At 32.0% G+C, this 14,400-nt stretch overlaps 2 protein-coding genes across 2 annotated transcripts in view; one reads left to right on the top strand and one right to left on the bottom strand.

Annotated features, from left to right (window-relative positions):
• The window catches only part of LOC113821920 (leukocyte elastase inhibitor-like), a 32,764-nt gene that overhangs the window by 2,112 nt on the left and 16,252 nt on the right, over window positions 1–14,400 (top strand). The gene's annotated exons all lie outside the window — the stretch shown is intronic.
• Window positions 10,702–14,400, bottom strand: part of LOC113828670 (leukocyte elastase inhibitor) — a 42,990-nt gene continuing 39,291 nt past the window's right edge. The window contains exons 4-6 of the mRNA XM_070134282.1: window positions 12,813–13,056; window positions 12,309–12,541; window positions 10,702–11,106 (exon numbers count right to left, since the gene is read on the bottom strand). Coding sequence (XP_069990383.1) covers window positions 10,825–11,106; window positions 12,309–12,541; window positions 12,813–13,056 — 759 coding nt within the window. The 3' untranslated portion in view covers window positions 10,702–10,824. The remainder of the gene's footprint in view (window positions 11,107–12,308; window positions 12,542–12,812; window positions 13,057–14,400) is intronic.

Raw genomic sequence — 14,400 nt, 5'->3', positions numbered from 1 at the left:
ATGATATATTTAATATATATGATATATTTAATATATATGATATATCTAATATATATGATATATCTAATATATATGATATATCTAATATATATGATATATTTAATATATATATATATATTTAATATATATATTTTAATATATATGATATATTTAATATATATGATATTTAATATATATGATATATTTAATATATATGATATATTCAATATATATGATATATTTAATATATATTATATATTTAATATATATGATATATTTAACATATATGGTATATTTAATATATATGATATATTTAATATGATATATTTAATATATATGATGTATTTAATATATATGATGTATTTAATATATATGATATATCTAATATATATGATATATTTAATATATGATATATTTAATATATATGATATATTTAATATATATGATATATTTAATATATATGATATATTTAATATATATGATATATTTAATATATATGATATATTTAATATATATGATATATTTAATATATATGATATATTTAAAATGTATGATATATTTAATATATATGATATATCTAATATATATGATATATTTAATATATATGATATATTTAATATATATGATATATTTAATATATATGATATATTTAATATATATGATATATTTAATATATATGATATATTTAATATATATGATATATTTAATATATATGATATATTTAATATATATGATATATTTAATATATATGATATATTTAATATATATGATATATTTAATATATATGATATATTTAATATATATGATATATTTAATATATATGATATATTTAATATATATGATATATTTAATATATATGATATATTTAAAAATATATGATATATTCAATATATACGATATATTCAATATATATGATACATTTAATATGTATGATATATTTAATATATATGATATATTTAATATATATGATATATTTAATATATATGATATATTTAATATATATGATATATTTAATATATATGATATATTTAATATATATGATAAAACAAATTGTAAATTCATTGGTGTGTGTGTGTGTATTCCTACATATCGTGCACACAGGCAAATATATCCATCCATACACATATATGTCTTTATGAATTTAATCATGTAGATATATGCATGCACATACAGCCGCACATATATAACACACACACACATATATATAGAGATAGAAAAATAGATACCTTTAAGTGTCTCTGTGTCTATGTATTCACACATTCATATAAATGCATCTATACAAATCATATATTTCATTATTCTACACATACATATGTACAACTATGTGATATGATATATGTATATTTGTATATATATATATATATATATATATATATATATATATATATATATATATATATATGTGTGTGTGTGTGTGTGTGTGTGTGTGTGTGTGTGTGTGTATACATGTATATACATGTGTATATATACTTATATATGTGTATATATACTTGTATATGTGTATATATACTTATATATGTGTATATATACTTGTATATGTGTATATATACTTATATATGTGTATATATACTTGTATATGTGTATATATACTTATATATGTGTATATATACTTGTATATGTGTATATATACTTATATATATGTATATGTCTATATGTGCAGGTGTATATATGTATATATATATGTATATGTATATATGTATATATATGTATATGTATATATATATATATATATATATATATATATATATATATATGTATATATATATATATGTATATGTATATATGTATATATATATGTATATATGTATATATATGTATATGTATATATGTATATACATATGTATATGTATATATGTATATATATGTATATGTATATATGTGTAAGTATATATATATATATGTATATGTATATATGTGTAATTATTTTTATATGTATATGTATATATGTGTAAGTATATATATATATATATATATATATATATATATATAAATGTATATATGTAGATATATGTAAGTATATATATATATATATATATATATGTATATGTATATATGTGTAAGTATATATGTGTAAGTATATATATGTATATATGATCTTATATGTACATATATGTATACATATGTAGATATATGTATGCATATATATGAAATAAATTTATGCACATACACCTCCATCTACGCTTTGGATATCGACTTAGTAATGTATCCATCACTCATGAATCCGAAAAATAACAGTACTGGTTTCTGGTGTATGAGGAATGGGTTATTTTCATGGATAATATTTGACATTAATATTGCATAAAATCGGCCTCTGGCAAATTATGTAATTGAAATTTGTAATGAATTGATATTAAACATTCAAATAACTAATTGAAAACCAATGGTGCCATCATACCACGTTCCCAAAGCTTTTTCATAAATCATCTACTTTCCCCAGGTCGTTCCTCAAATCCCAGTTCCTAAGATCACGTATCATGTATAAAACATTCCGGACACTTGCCTCATCACTCAATTTCTTTTCAGCCAGAAGATCACAATGAAGTTTCTTGCAGTCTTCCTCCTAATGGCCTTCCTCGTGTCTGGGACTTTGGGCTTCGTTCTGCCGATCCCGCTTCCTGTGCCTCTGCTCAAGGGACTGGACGTCAGCCTCGCGCTGGGAGATCAGCCCATATTTGTTCCTGCAGATCATGGACGCACACTTTCATCTGCACACCAGTTTCAGCAGCACCACTACAAGCATTGATAAATAAAATGCATATGTCTATCCCTGTTTTTTCTTTCCTCTTGAAGAAAAGCAAAATCCTTCGATATTTTATGCAATAACAACGAGGGTGGCCTAACGACCATTCAGCTCAGAAAATTCATAAATACATGAACTGTGAAATTAACAAATACACCTGTTTCAGCAGCACCACTACTAGCATTGATAAATAAAGTGCATATGAACGTCAGCTTCGCGCTGTATCAGCCGATATTTCTTCCTGCTGATCATGGACACACATTTGTACCTGCACACCAGTTTCCGCAACGTCGCTCGTAACGTCCATAAATAAATCAATTTGTCTATCCCTGCTTTTCCTCTTTGATGCTCTGAACGAGAGTCAAAACCACTTTTAATGTCATTGAAATGATAATGGAAAGAGGAAGACTGGTCTGAGTACAATAAGCTAATACATTCATAAATTGTATGAATAAGAAGATACATGCATAGACAACAAAAACGATTCTGCTCCGGAAGAACATTGATATCAGAGTTAGAGGAATAAGCTATAATGAAACCTGGATATTGCATTCCTAAAAGGGAGTCATGAGGAATGTTTTGTTTTAAATACTTATTTCTAGCCCACACTATTGCAGTGTTTCTTCTTTTTGATTGTTTCTCCATTCGTTTCCCAACTCCTTTCCTCATTATCTTGTATTTTCTCTCTCCATCCCTCTCACGCCCATTTCCCTCACTTTTACTTTCCGCGCTCCCCCTATTCCTCTCTCATAATTCTTATCACCCTAGACTTCGCAAATGTAACTGAACTGCATCAAAGAGATCATGAGGTCGTCGGGAGTGTAATGCAGGGTGTGGCGCAGGTGAGCAGAGGGGTAATAGAAAAAGGTGGAAATGGTTTAGGAAGAGAAAGTGAGAAGGTAATAGTGGGTGATGATTGATGGGTACTCTTCAAAAATAGCCTTGATTCCCCCAGCTAAACGATTGGAGTTTTGTGTTGGGCCTTTCCCTTATTGCCAAACCTTGCTACAAAGGGGCAACAGGTAAGAGGCGCACCACCCAGACGAATACAAAAGTCTCGAAGGACTTATGTAGGTCTGGATGGCCACAATAAAGTGAAGGAAATTAGGATGAAAAAGCATACCCAAAGTTCGCCTCAAACTGCTGGGCCTCCCTATCCAGGTTTCCCCGTGATAAAGCGCTGCGGGTCTGAGGAGAGGGGTTGTGTTCCCTTGTCACCGTCAGTAGTCTAAAGGAGAAAAACCGCTGAAGGCAAAGAAAATGCAAAAATACTCTAAAAACAGCAAACTTACTATTGATTAACGTTAACAGAGGGAATGAACAACATAGTAAGCGATATCGCGGCGCAACTGAGGCCCCGGCACACTTTGAATGTCTGTTTACTATTGTTGCAACTCTCTTTGCCTTGACCAGGTGATCGTTACAGCCTCACACATACTCCACGCAAGAAAGAACAGCGAACCACTGAACGCCCGCATACACACGAGCAACGAAAACGTGGGAGAGGTTCCAACACCCAGAAGGCCCACTCTACACAAACTTCCTCGAGACACATAGCAACAAAAACACTAACCACAGCTGGTGGCCACGGAGTCGGCAATTTCTCACGCTACCCCCACCCCGGCCCCAGTACTCACGCTGATCTTGAAAAAAAGTATATAAGTGAAATTAAGAAATAAAGACAAAAAGATAATAAATGAGTGAAAAAATATGCAAAAAATAAAAATAAATAAAAGAGAGACACACCAGTCCCCGGGAGAGTATATCTCATCTAGGAAACCTGCCTCCTGGACTTCGGTCATCCAAAGGCCGAGGCGACGGATCACTGCAGGAGGGTTAGAAATACATTATATATATATATATATATATATATATATATATATATATATATATATATATATATATATATATATATATATATATGAATATATATATATATGAATATATATATATATATATATATATATATATATATATATATATATGAATATATGTGGATGTATCCATGTGTGTACGTATGTATAGGTGTTTGTATGCGTAAATGTATATATATATGTGAGTGTATGGTAACATACGTAAATGCATGTATATGTGATTGTATGTATACCAGCGTGTGTGTATGTGTGTATATACGTATGTATGTTTCGAACTCCACCAGGAGATCGCAGTGGCAGATCACCTTAGGAAGGTTTGGAAAAAATGAATAATAAAATGGTAAACTGAATAAGAAAAAGATTAAAAATAAAAGTAAAAAGTAATAATAAATGAATAAATGAAATTTAATGAACTGAAATACGGTCGGCACCTCCTCTTGTGGTAGGCAAGAGATGTCCACTGCAAGGGGTTTCGCCCCCCTTCTATTAACTTTATACTTTCTTTTCTAACTAGAACATACACTTTATACCTCTTTTTAACTCCCACTTAGCTAGATGTATCTCATCATTCGATTTATTTTCAGCCCAAAGAATATCATGAAGGTTCTTGCAATTTTCCTCCTAATGGCCTTCCTCGTGTCTGGGACTTTGGGCTTCGTTCTGCCGATCCCGCTTCCTGTGCCTCTGCTCAAGGGACTGGACGTCAGCCTCGCGCTGGAAGATCAGCTGATATTTGTTCCTACTGATCATGAATGCGCACTTTCATGCTAGTTTCAGCAACGTCACTGCTAATCGATAAATAAATAAATTTGTCCATCCCTGATTTTTTTCTTTTTCTTTTTTAATGCTTTGGACGAACAACAAAAGAGTAAAAAACACTTTTGGTGATATTGAAATAACAATGAACATTCGTCTGAGGATAGCATTATGCTAATACACTACGCTAGCGACTGTTGTTGTGTGCTTTTTACTTCCCCTCTACATGTTTTTTTGTTTTTTGTTTTTTTCATAATTCTACCAAGCACATACTAATGATACGCTAAACTTACACAAACCGTAGTTTTTTTATGCCTTTATTTCATTATTCTTTCTGATTAGAAAGCGATACATGTTTTGGGGATGATTTGATTCTCATATTCAGAATTTTTAACATCATTAGAAGAACAGGTCTAATTATGTCCTATATTTACTGTTAATGAATGGTTAGTGATATGATTATATGTTGACCACTTTCATTATGTTATCAAATTACCTTGAAATTCTGTGTGTGATACATTTTATACTTATTATCGGTTTGTTAAAATTGTGCGAGGCCCGACCCAATGAATAATCATACACAAAGCCATGTAAATAAATGCACATTTCTCCATCTGATAGATATACTTTTATTTGCCTATATGTCCGGCAAATATGCATGTCGTATTATGAACTGAATCGGGCTTCCCACAATTTTACCACAATGTTATAATCATTATTAGTTTTATCATTATAATTATATTATGTTGATTATGATTGTACTTATGATAATGATAATGATTAAGATTATCATTGTCATTATCAATATTATTTTTATTATCAGTATTATCATCATTATCATCATCATATTATATCATCATTATCAATACTTTTTATCAGTTTCATTATTATTACAGTCATTATCATTATTACTATTTTCATTTTCATCATTTTATTATCATTGTCATTATCATCATTACTATTGCCATCATATTTATTAGTAGTACCATTACTATAATCATCATTATTATCAAGAAAACTAAGGTAATGATAATTACTATCTTTATCATCGCCATTATTAATATTATCACCACCACCAACATCATCATCATCATCTATTCATCATTCTTAGTATCCTGATGCACACAAATCCAAATGTAAATAACAATAATAAACCCAGAAAATACATTTCACTGATTTAGTTCCTCTACAAACTATATTATTTAATCCGTATCAAACTCGACCAAGAGTTATTCCACTACATACGAATAACGAATACTTATTCATTGGAGCATTTGTTTGGTCTCGAAAAAAGAGGCGCAACAAATTATTTTTTGCATTTTTATAATCATGATAACATGAATAATCAGTAAAAATCCTACCACTGTCATGAATATATATATATATATATATATATATATATATATATATATATATATATATATATATATATTTCTTGTCGTGTTTGGATTGCAATGGGAACAGGTCAGTCGTGCAGTGCATTGTAGAATTAACATATTGCAGATGCCAGTGCATGCCCTTGATTTTGCAATTACTGAGACTGAAGTGAAATCAAGGAACAATTAATATTCTCAAAACCAAAACACAAACAGCGTTCCTTTAATTGTAATTAAACGGGAGAACGAATATTGCAAATTCGGGTCACGTTTACATTGCAATGATGCTATTTGACAGCAGGAAATGCAGCGAGAAACGTGATTTGGAATTATAAACTAAGTTCGTTAATACAGATAAATTCTATGTTTCGCTTTCTCCAATGAAAAAAAGCAATAACCATAACAATAGCAGTATAGATTACAAAACTAAAACAATAATAATGAAGGCAAAAACAACATTGATATCAACAACAACAATGCCAACCATAATAATAACAAAGTAGTCCTCCGTCAGGTGAGAAGTTGGTCAGATCGGTATATCTATCTATCTATCTATCTATCTATATCTATATCTATCTATCTATCTATCTATATATATATATATATAATGTCTATGATATATAATATGTAGTATATATAGGTTCCCTTCCAGTAGGCTGTTCGTAAGTACGTTTGTTCGTATGTCCGTAGTAGGGCGTACGGTATGTTTTCATTACTGTACAACTAGCTCTACTTTCGGACGTACCGGTATAAACAATGCAGTAGTTTTCGGTGGTTTTTAATGTGCTTTGAGCAACCCTCATCCAAATGCTCAGAAGTTTTTCAAATTCTGCAATCACTTTTCCACGTTTCTTACTAATAACAGTAGAATGCATAGGGACTGAACTTTTCACATGTTCCATAATCTTATCCTTGTTCTTGAGTATTGTACCGATATTGTACCGTAGAACGATTCATCTAGTACGAACGAAGTTTTGAGATATCAGGCTTTGAAGTTGAGAAAATTTTTCCTCCATTTTTTTTTTCTTTGGAAATCTGATCTCTGAGTCAACCTTGATGAATTATATGGCATTCACATGTATTCTGGTGTATCCCCCCTTTTCCAAAGGACTAATGGCAATGAGTGCTTGCTTGCAGTGCTTCTCGAGGCATTTCATATGAATAAACAACTGCTGCAGCTGTGATTGAGATGTATTTCTCATCATATTATGCTTATTAGTTACAGGAATAACATTGATCATTAGTAGTGGCCTATTATGTGATGAGGGCGCATCAGGGATGGTGTCGCCCCGAGGCATGGGACGGACTTCATCTCGCTCCTCTCTCGTGGTGACTGCCAACCTTGTCTCTTTGTAGTGACTGCCAGCTGTGCTGCAAACAGAGTTGCATGCTAGTTACCAGAGAATACCAAAATAAATCGAAAAATCAAAAAAAAAAAAAAATTGTTGGGTATATTTGCTCAGACGCGACAAAGTAAATATCGGAGCCGGAGGCGGATGGGGGGGGGGTCAGAGATTTAGCCATAACTCTTTTATTTTATCGTATTTAGCAAAAATACAATTACAAAAATAATCACAAAATCTCAAAGTTTTCTGGAGAGCATACAACACGTTTGAATGAGACCGTGTGGGTACAGTAAGAGAGCTATAGTTTACGACGCGCGCTACTCTCACTCCCTCCTGACAGCTTTGTTCGTATGTACCGAAATTCGTAACTCGGAAGTTCGCAAGTAGGTGACCACCTGTATATAATATATGATGTATATAGTATATGGAATCTATAATGTATATAATAATTATAATATATGTAATCAATATATATACATATACATATGTATATGTATAATATATGATATATATAAAATATGTAATATATATAATATATAAAATATATAATATATATAATATAATATATATATAATATATAATATATATATAATATATAATATATATAATATATAAAATATATAATATATAATATATATAATATATAAAATATATAATATATAATATATATAAATTATATGTTATAATTTATATAACATATATATAATAAATATCATATATATAATGTCGTATAAACAATATATATAAAGGATGATATATATAATACAAAATATAAAGTATATAAATGATGTATATGATATATGATATATATAATGTATGTGTTATATGATATACATAATGTATATGATATAGATATATATAATGTATATGGTATATTTGTAAAACATAATATGAATTATGATAATATATGCAATACATTATATTTATGTGTGTATATGTATGATATATATCATATTTATGACATACATAAAATATGTATATACACACATGCACATCTTCAATTTACAGTATACTCCAGACGACGATTTAAAATGTGTTTTGGTTAGTTTTAATAGGGATAAAAATCAGAAAATAATCCTGGTTTTTTGTTTTCTTGAATGATATTTGACAATGATATCCCATAGTCACCCTCTGACAAACCACGTTATTGGAATGTGTAGTAAATTCAGTTTTCAATCAAATTTCATAGAAATGGCAAACAAACTAATTATTATATATTCAGATGCAATCATATGACGTTCCCAAAGCTTTCCCAATAATCTAGTTCCCCAGGTCGTCCCTCAAATCCCAGGCCCCCAAGATCATGTCCTAGGTATAAAATACTCCAAAAACCTGCCTTATCATTAAACCTTCAGGACAGTACAGGGGTAACGCGCCGGTCTCTAATCCGAGGGGTTGGCGGTTCGCGCCCCGACCAGGTGTGAGAAGTTGCAGTTGTCGCCCTGAGGTAATTGCTGTGGCTGGGCACCACGGTGGGTAAGGAATAACCTCTGTCGCACTAGCTGACACACGTTGATCGAGTCAACATTAGTCGGCACGGGCCGGGCGAAGCTCAGCTTCGCATATCGGACCTATCTTTTCCTTGTCTCATAACTCGATTTCTTTACAGTAAAAAGATCACAATGAAGTTCCTTGCAGTTTTCCTCCTGATGGCCTTCCTCGTGTTTGGGACTTGGGCTTCGTTCGGCCGATCCCGCTTCCTGTGCCTCTGCTCAAGGCAACCTCGCACTGGAAGATCAGCCGATATTTGTTTCTGTTGATCATTAACGCACACGCGCATTCATAAAAGTTTCAGCAATGTCACTACTAGGATCGATAAATAGGTTTGTTTAACCCTCTTTCTTAGAAAGAGGAAGAATGGCAGCTTTAAACAGCCTGGAGCGTCAGTAGGATTAATCTGGTTTACAACGATATATCTTTTGTGAGGAAGGATTATGATTTAATAGGTTGATATACTTCATCTGATTCTCAGGTCACGTTTTTTTTTTTTTTTTTTTTTCAAATGCTCTCTACATAACTATGATTCCAAGTGGTTTTAATAACTATTACCTCTTAGGGTTTATTTTCTCTCAACTACTTTTATCTAATCAACTTAATATCAATGAATTTACTCTGGCATAGCTTATTTTCCTTTATACAGAAGGGGTGTGAACAGTGTTTGGTCTCCTCTGGGTCTTCAGTACGTGGTCCTTTACAAATGAAGGTAATGATAATGATTTTGTGTTAGTTTTAAAGAGGGGAGGCAAACTAACAAAATTTGACACTAACAATAACAATAGTGGCAATGATGAGGATAACAATAATGTTTATAATAATAGCAGTAGTAATGATAATAATAACCATAATGATAAAAATGATAACACTAGTTGTAATAATAATAATGATAATGTTGAAATGCAATAATAGAGATAATAAAATAACAATCGAATGCAATTAATATTTAATATAATGATAATTATCATAATAATCTTAATGATAATAATGATAATACCTATGATAAAAATAACAATAACAATGATAATACCTATGTCAACAATAACAATGATAATACCTATGTCAACAATAACAATGATAATGCCCCTGATAATAACAATAACAATGATAATACCTATGATAATAATAACAATAACAATGATAATACCTTCAATAATAATAACAAGAATAACAAGAAAATAATAATGATAATAATAATAACGTTAAAATCAACAAGAACAATGCCAACCATAATGATAACAAGGTCCAGCAGAGGACCCTCAAGGACCCCTATAAACACCCATGAACAGGATGTTGTTCGCCTCGTTATCTTTAATGTAGAAAACGAAGGGCCGGTTGCACGTGAACGTCGTCTTTGGAGTCATCGAAGACCTATTAGTTATAACGAGCACCGTCGCCGCTGCTGCCTCTGCGCCTTCTTCGTCCACCTCTATAAGGGCCTTGTGGATCGCTCTAGTCACCTTTAATTCTCGAACTTGTGTGAAGTCAGTCAGATCGGCGGTGGAGAAGAAAAGGTCACGGATTCCCATTTTATGTAAAGTCTGGAGAAGGAAGGCGTGGATACGAGGCTATTTTTTTAAAGGAATTTTGCGTCATGATTTCGCTACAAGAAGCAAAACAGTTTTTAATAGGTTATCAGTATTTCATTTCATTAAATAATCGTTTATTGCTCTCTCATTTAGATATAAATAAGTAGCAAGACTAAGTTTAATCTTTCCGGGATATCTATTACCAATATGTAACGATTTTACAACCAGATGCGCAGAATCTTTACTTAAGTAATGGTATGATATGTAAGCTCGGAGTGTTTAAAACTCAAAACCCTTCGCGAGCCAATTTTCCCTTCAGCCACCATCTTGAGGTCCAACAGAGGTTTACATCTGGCTTCCCAGGATTACGTTTCTTAAACTGGTATTATGTGATTGAACGTTAAGTTGATTTTACCTATCACATTTTAAATGGTGATCCTAATGGTAACACATTATATATGACTTTATTTTCATGACGATCCTAACTTCACCGGCTAATAATTATGACAGGCCTTGGGATCAGCACAGTGGACACACTTAGCACGCGTACCATATATATATATATATATATATATATATATATATATATATATATATATATATATGTATATATATGTATATATGAATGTATATACATATACCTATATATATACATATGAATATATATGTGTGTGTGTGTGTACACATATATACATATACGTATGTACATGTATATACATGTAAATAAATCAATAAGTAAATATATATATATATACACTTATATATGAATATATACACATTTATATATACATATATATGCGTATGTATATATACATTCTAATATATATGTATATATATCAGAATGACATGCGCTTTTTCATTCTTTGTGAAAACAGAATAGAAAAAGTGTAAAGTGCAGGTGATGAATTTAAAGGGCAAAGTATTGGCTTAATGAATTATGTAAAACGGCCGACTGTAAGACTGAAACAGCAAGTGTCCCGCGGGCCCTCCTGCTCTAGCCTGTATTGAGTAAAGTTCCCTGCTGGTATTATATATATATAAATATATATATATATATATATATATATATATATATATATATATATATATATATATATATATATATATATATATAACGTTTGTGATAGTAGATTATACCTCATTTTGTGAGTTGACCCTTTGCTTACCATCCCCAAAATACCAGGTTCGCTTACCTTGCCCTAATTCAAACATACCGAAATGAGTTCATTCCCGAGAGTACTCTCCACGCTGAACTTGGGAAACTTGACTCTCAGCGAGACGGAGGGCATCGCCTTCAACTCGGACGCGAGTACCTTGGGCTTCAGGCGTTGGACAAGCCTGTCCACCTCCTTGGCTCTCTCACTTCGCGGGAGGAGCACCACCATGGACATGGCGTCACCCCTGTAGGGCATCTCCAGCACCTGGGCGTGAAGCTTCTCCGAGTCCACTGGAACGGAGTTGGACATATATGAAGTTCGTGATAATAACAGGTGATTCTTTTTACGATTTCCTTACATTGTAAGGTAACTTGTTCTGTGCTGGAATTATGTACGTGTTGCCATAAAGAGAGACACCTAATGTACACAAAATTGATTTTGATTTGCGTCAAATCGATACAAACGCAAAGTAAATGGAAAAATAAATGTAACAACGGAAACTGGACACAAGGAAAGGTAGGGAGGTTCATTTTGTATAAAAGAAGAACTCCCATACATTACCATATTTGAACCTTTTCGTTTGCGACATCATATCCACTTGGACAGACTCTTCCGGGGTTACGAAAAACTTGTCCTTGTGGGTCCTTTGAGGCTTGAACGGGTATTTCCAAAAGCCTTTGAAGTAGACGGCGTTAGTTAAGAACATTTTAGCGTTTTCAAGAGAGGAGGGTTCTATAAGCTTTGGTATTTTTCCTCGCGTTTCGGCGTTGACGAAGGCATTGATGTCAGCAGCGGCGGCGTCGGGCTGATGGCAGATTCAGGTTTGATTATTTCGGTCTCTGGAGTTTAAAGATCCTTTAAAGAAATGTATCTGTTAAAAAAAACTTGAAAGGATATTTTTCTTGTACAAGAGTCTCTTCTGTACGCGTCATATAAGTTATGCTGCGTTCGGAACTGCTCGTCTTGCTCGTCCAGACACCTTGTCCAGGACCAGCAGGACAAGTGGGCCGCGTTCGGAACCTCCAAGACCCTTTCTGCCCAGAATGCAACCGGCTCCAATGTAAACATTTTTTATTTATTTTTTATCTATTTGTTTATATATTTATTATCATTATTATTATTATTATTTTATCATACTGGTGTCTTTATTTTACACGCTGCATAGGTTTTGTAACTCCTTTGATGCATATTTAACTTACCTGCAACTGACAAACACAAAAATATCCTTTGATAACACCAATAAAGGGTTATAAAATTACCCACCAATATCTTGCGGTTACCTACAACTGTCAATGTTTACATACAAAATTACTGTGACGTCATCTCGTCCTGTTCGCCCAGGTTCGCAGGAGGGCGAGTTGGACGAGCCAGAATACTTGTCCGGGACGAGATTGTGGAAGTTCCGAACGGTCAAAACATCTTGTCCAACTGGGCTGGACGAGATAGACGAGCAGTTCCGAACGCAGCGTTAAATCCAGATTTAAGTTTCATCCAAATCCACAGTACTTTCATAGATGTAATACACAATACCAGACGCACGCGTCCATGGGATCATCAGTAAATCTGTTCTTTTACAATTAAGAGCGGGCATTCGTGTAGTCGAAATTAGCAAACTCTTTGAGTTTCATATCGCACGCTAATGCTGTTACCGAGACGTTTGCTAAAAAAAAAAAAAAAAAAAAAAAAAAAAAATGTATACACACACACACACACACACACACAGAGATATATATATATATATATATATATATATATATATATATATATATATACATACGGCAGTCTTATAGCATAAGGATGTGCATTTGTGTTACGACAACTAATTCCAAATAAAGGACTTCAAATGCTCTTTTTATAGGCAACAGAACTGTAGCTGTTAAACAAAAGTTACATCAGTTTATTTCTGCGGAGAGTTTTCTCCGAGAGTTTTTTCGTGTTTTGTTGCTGTCGAGGAATATGATAACAAATTCCCACGTAGTTTTGAAGGCATTGTAATATAAAGATTTAGAAAGTTTGTACTTTAAATCTGAAACCTAATCGTGATGTTATTGAAACTCTGGAATTATTTGTGGGATTTCCTTTCGTTTTTTTTTTTTTTTTTCGAGAGTTATTTCTGCAGTTTAAGTATCCCACGACTTATGAAAATGTA

Source organism: Penaeus vannamei, chromosome 19, assembly GCF_042767895.1.
Source record: "Penaeus vannamei isolate JL-2024 chromosome 19, ASM4276789v1, whole genome shotgun sequence".
NCBI lineage: Eukaryota > Metazoa > Arthropoda > Malacostraca > Decapoda > Penaeidae > Penaeus > Penaeus vannamei.
Note: the sequence above shows the minus strand (reverse complement) of the source record. Positions and strands in the feature narration are given on the sequence as shown.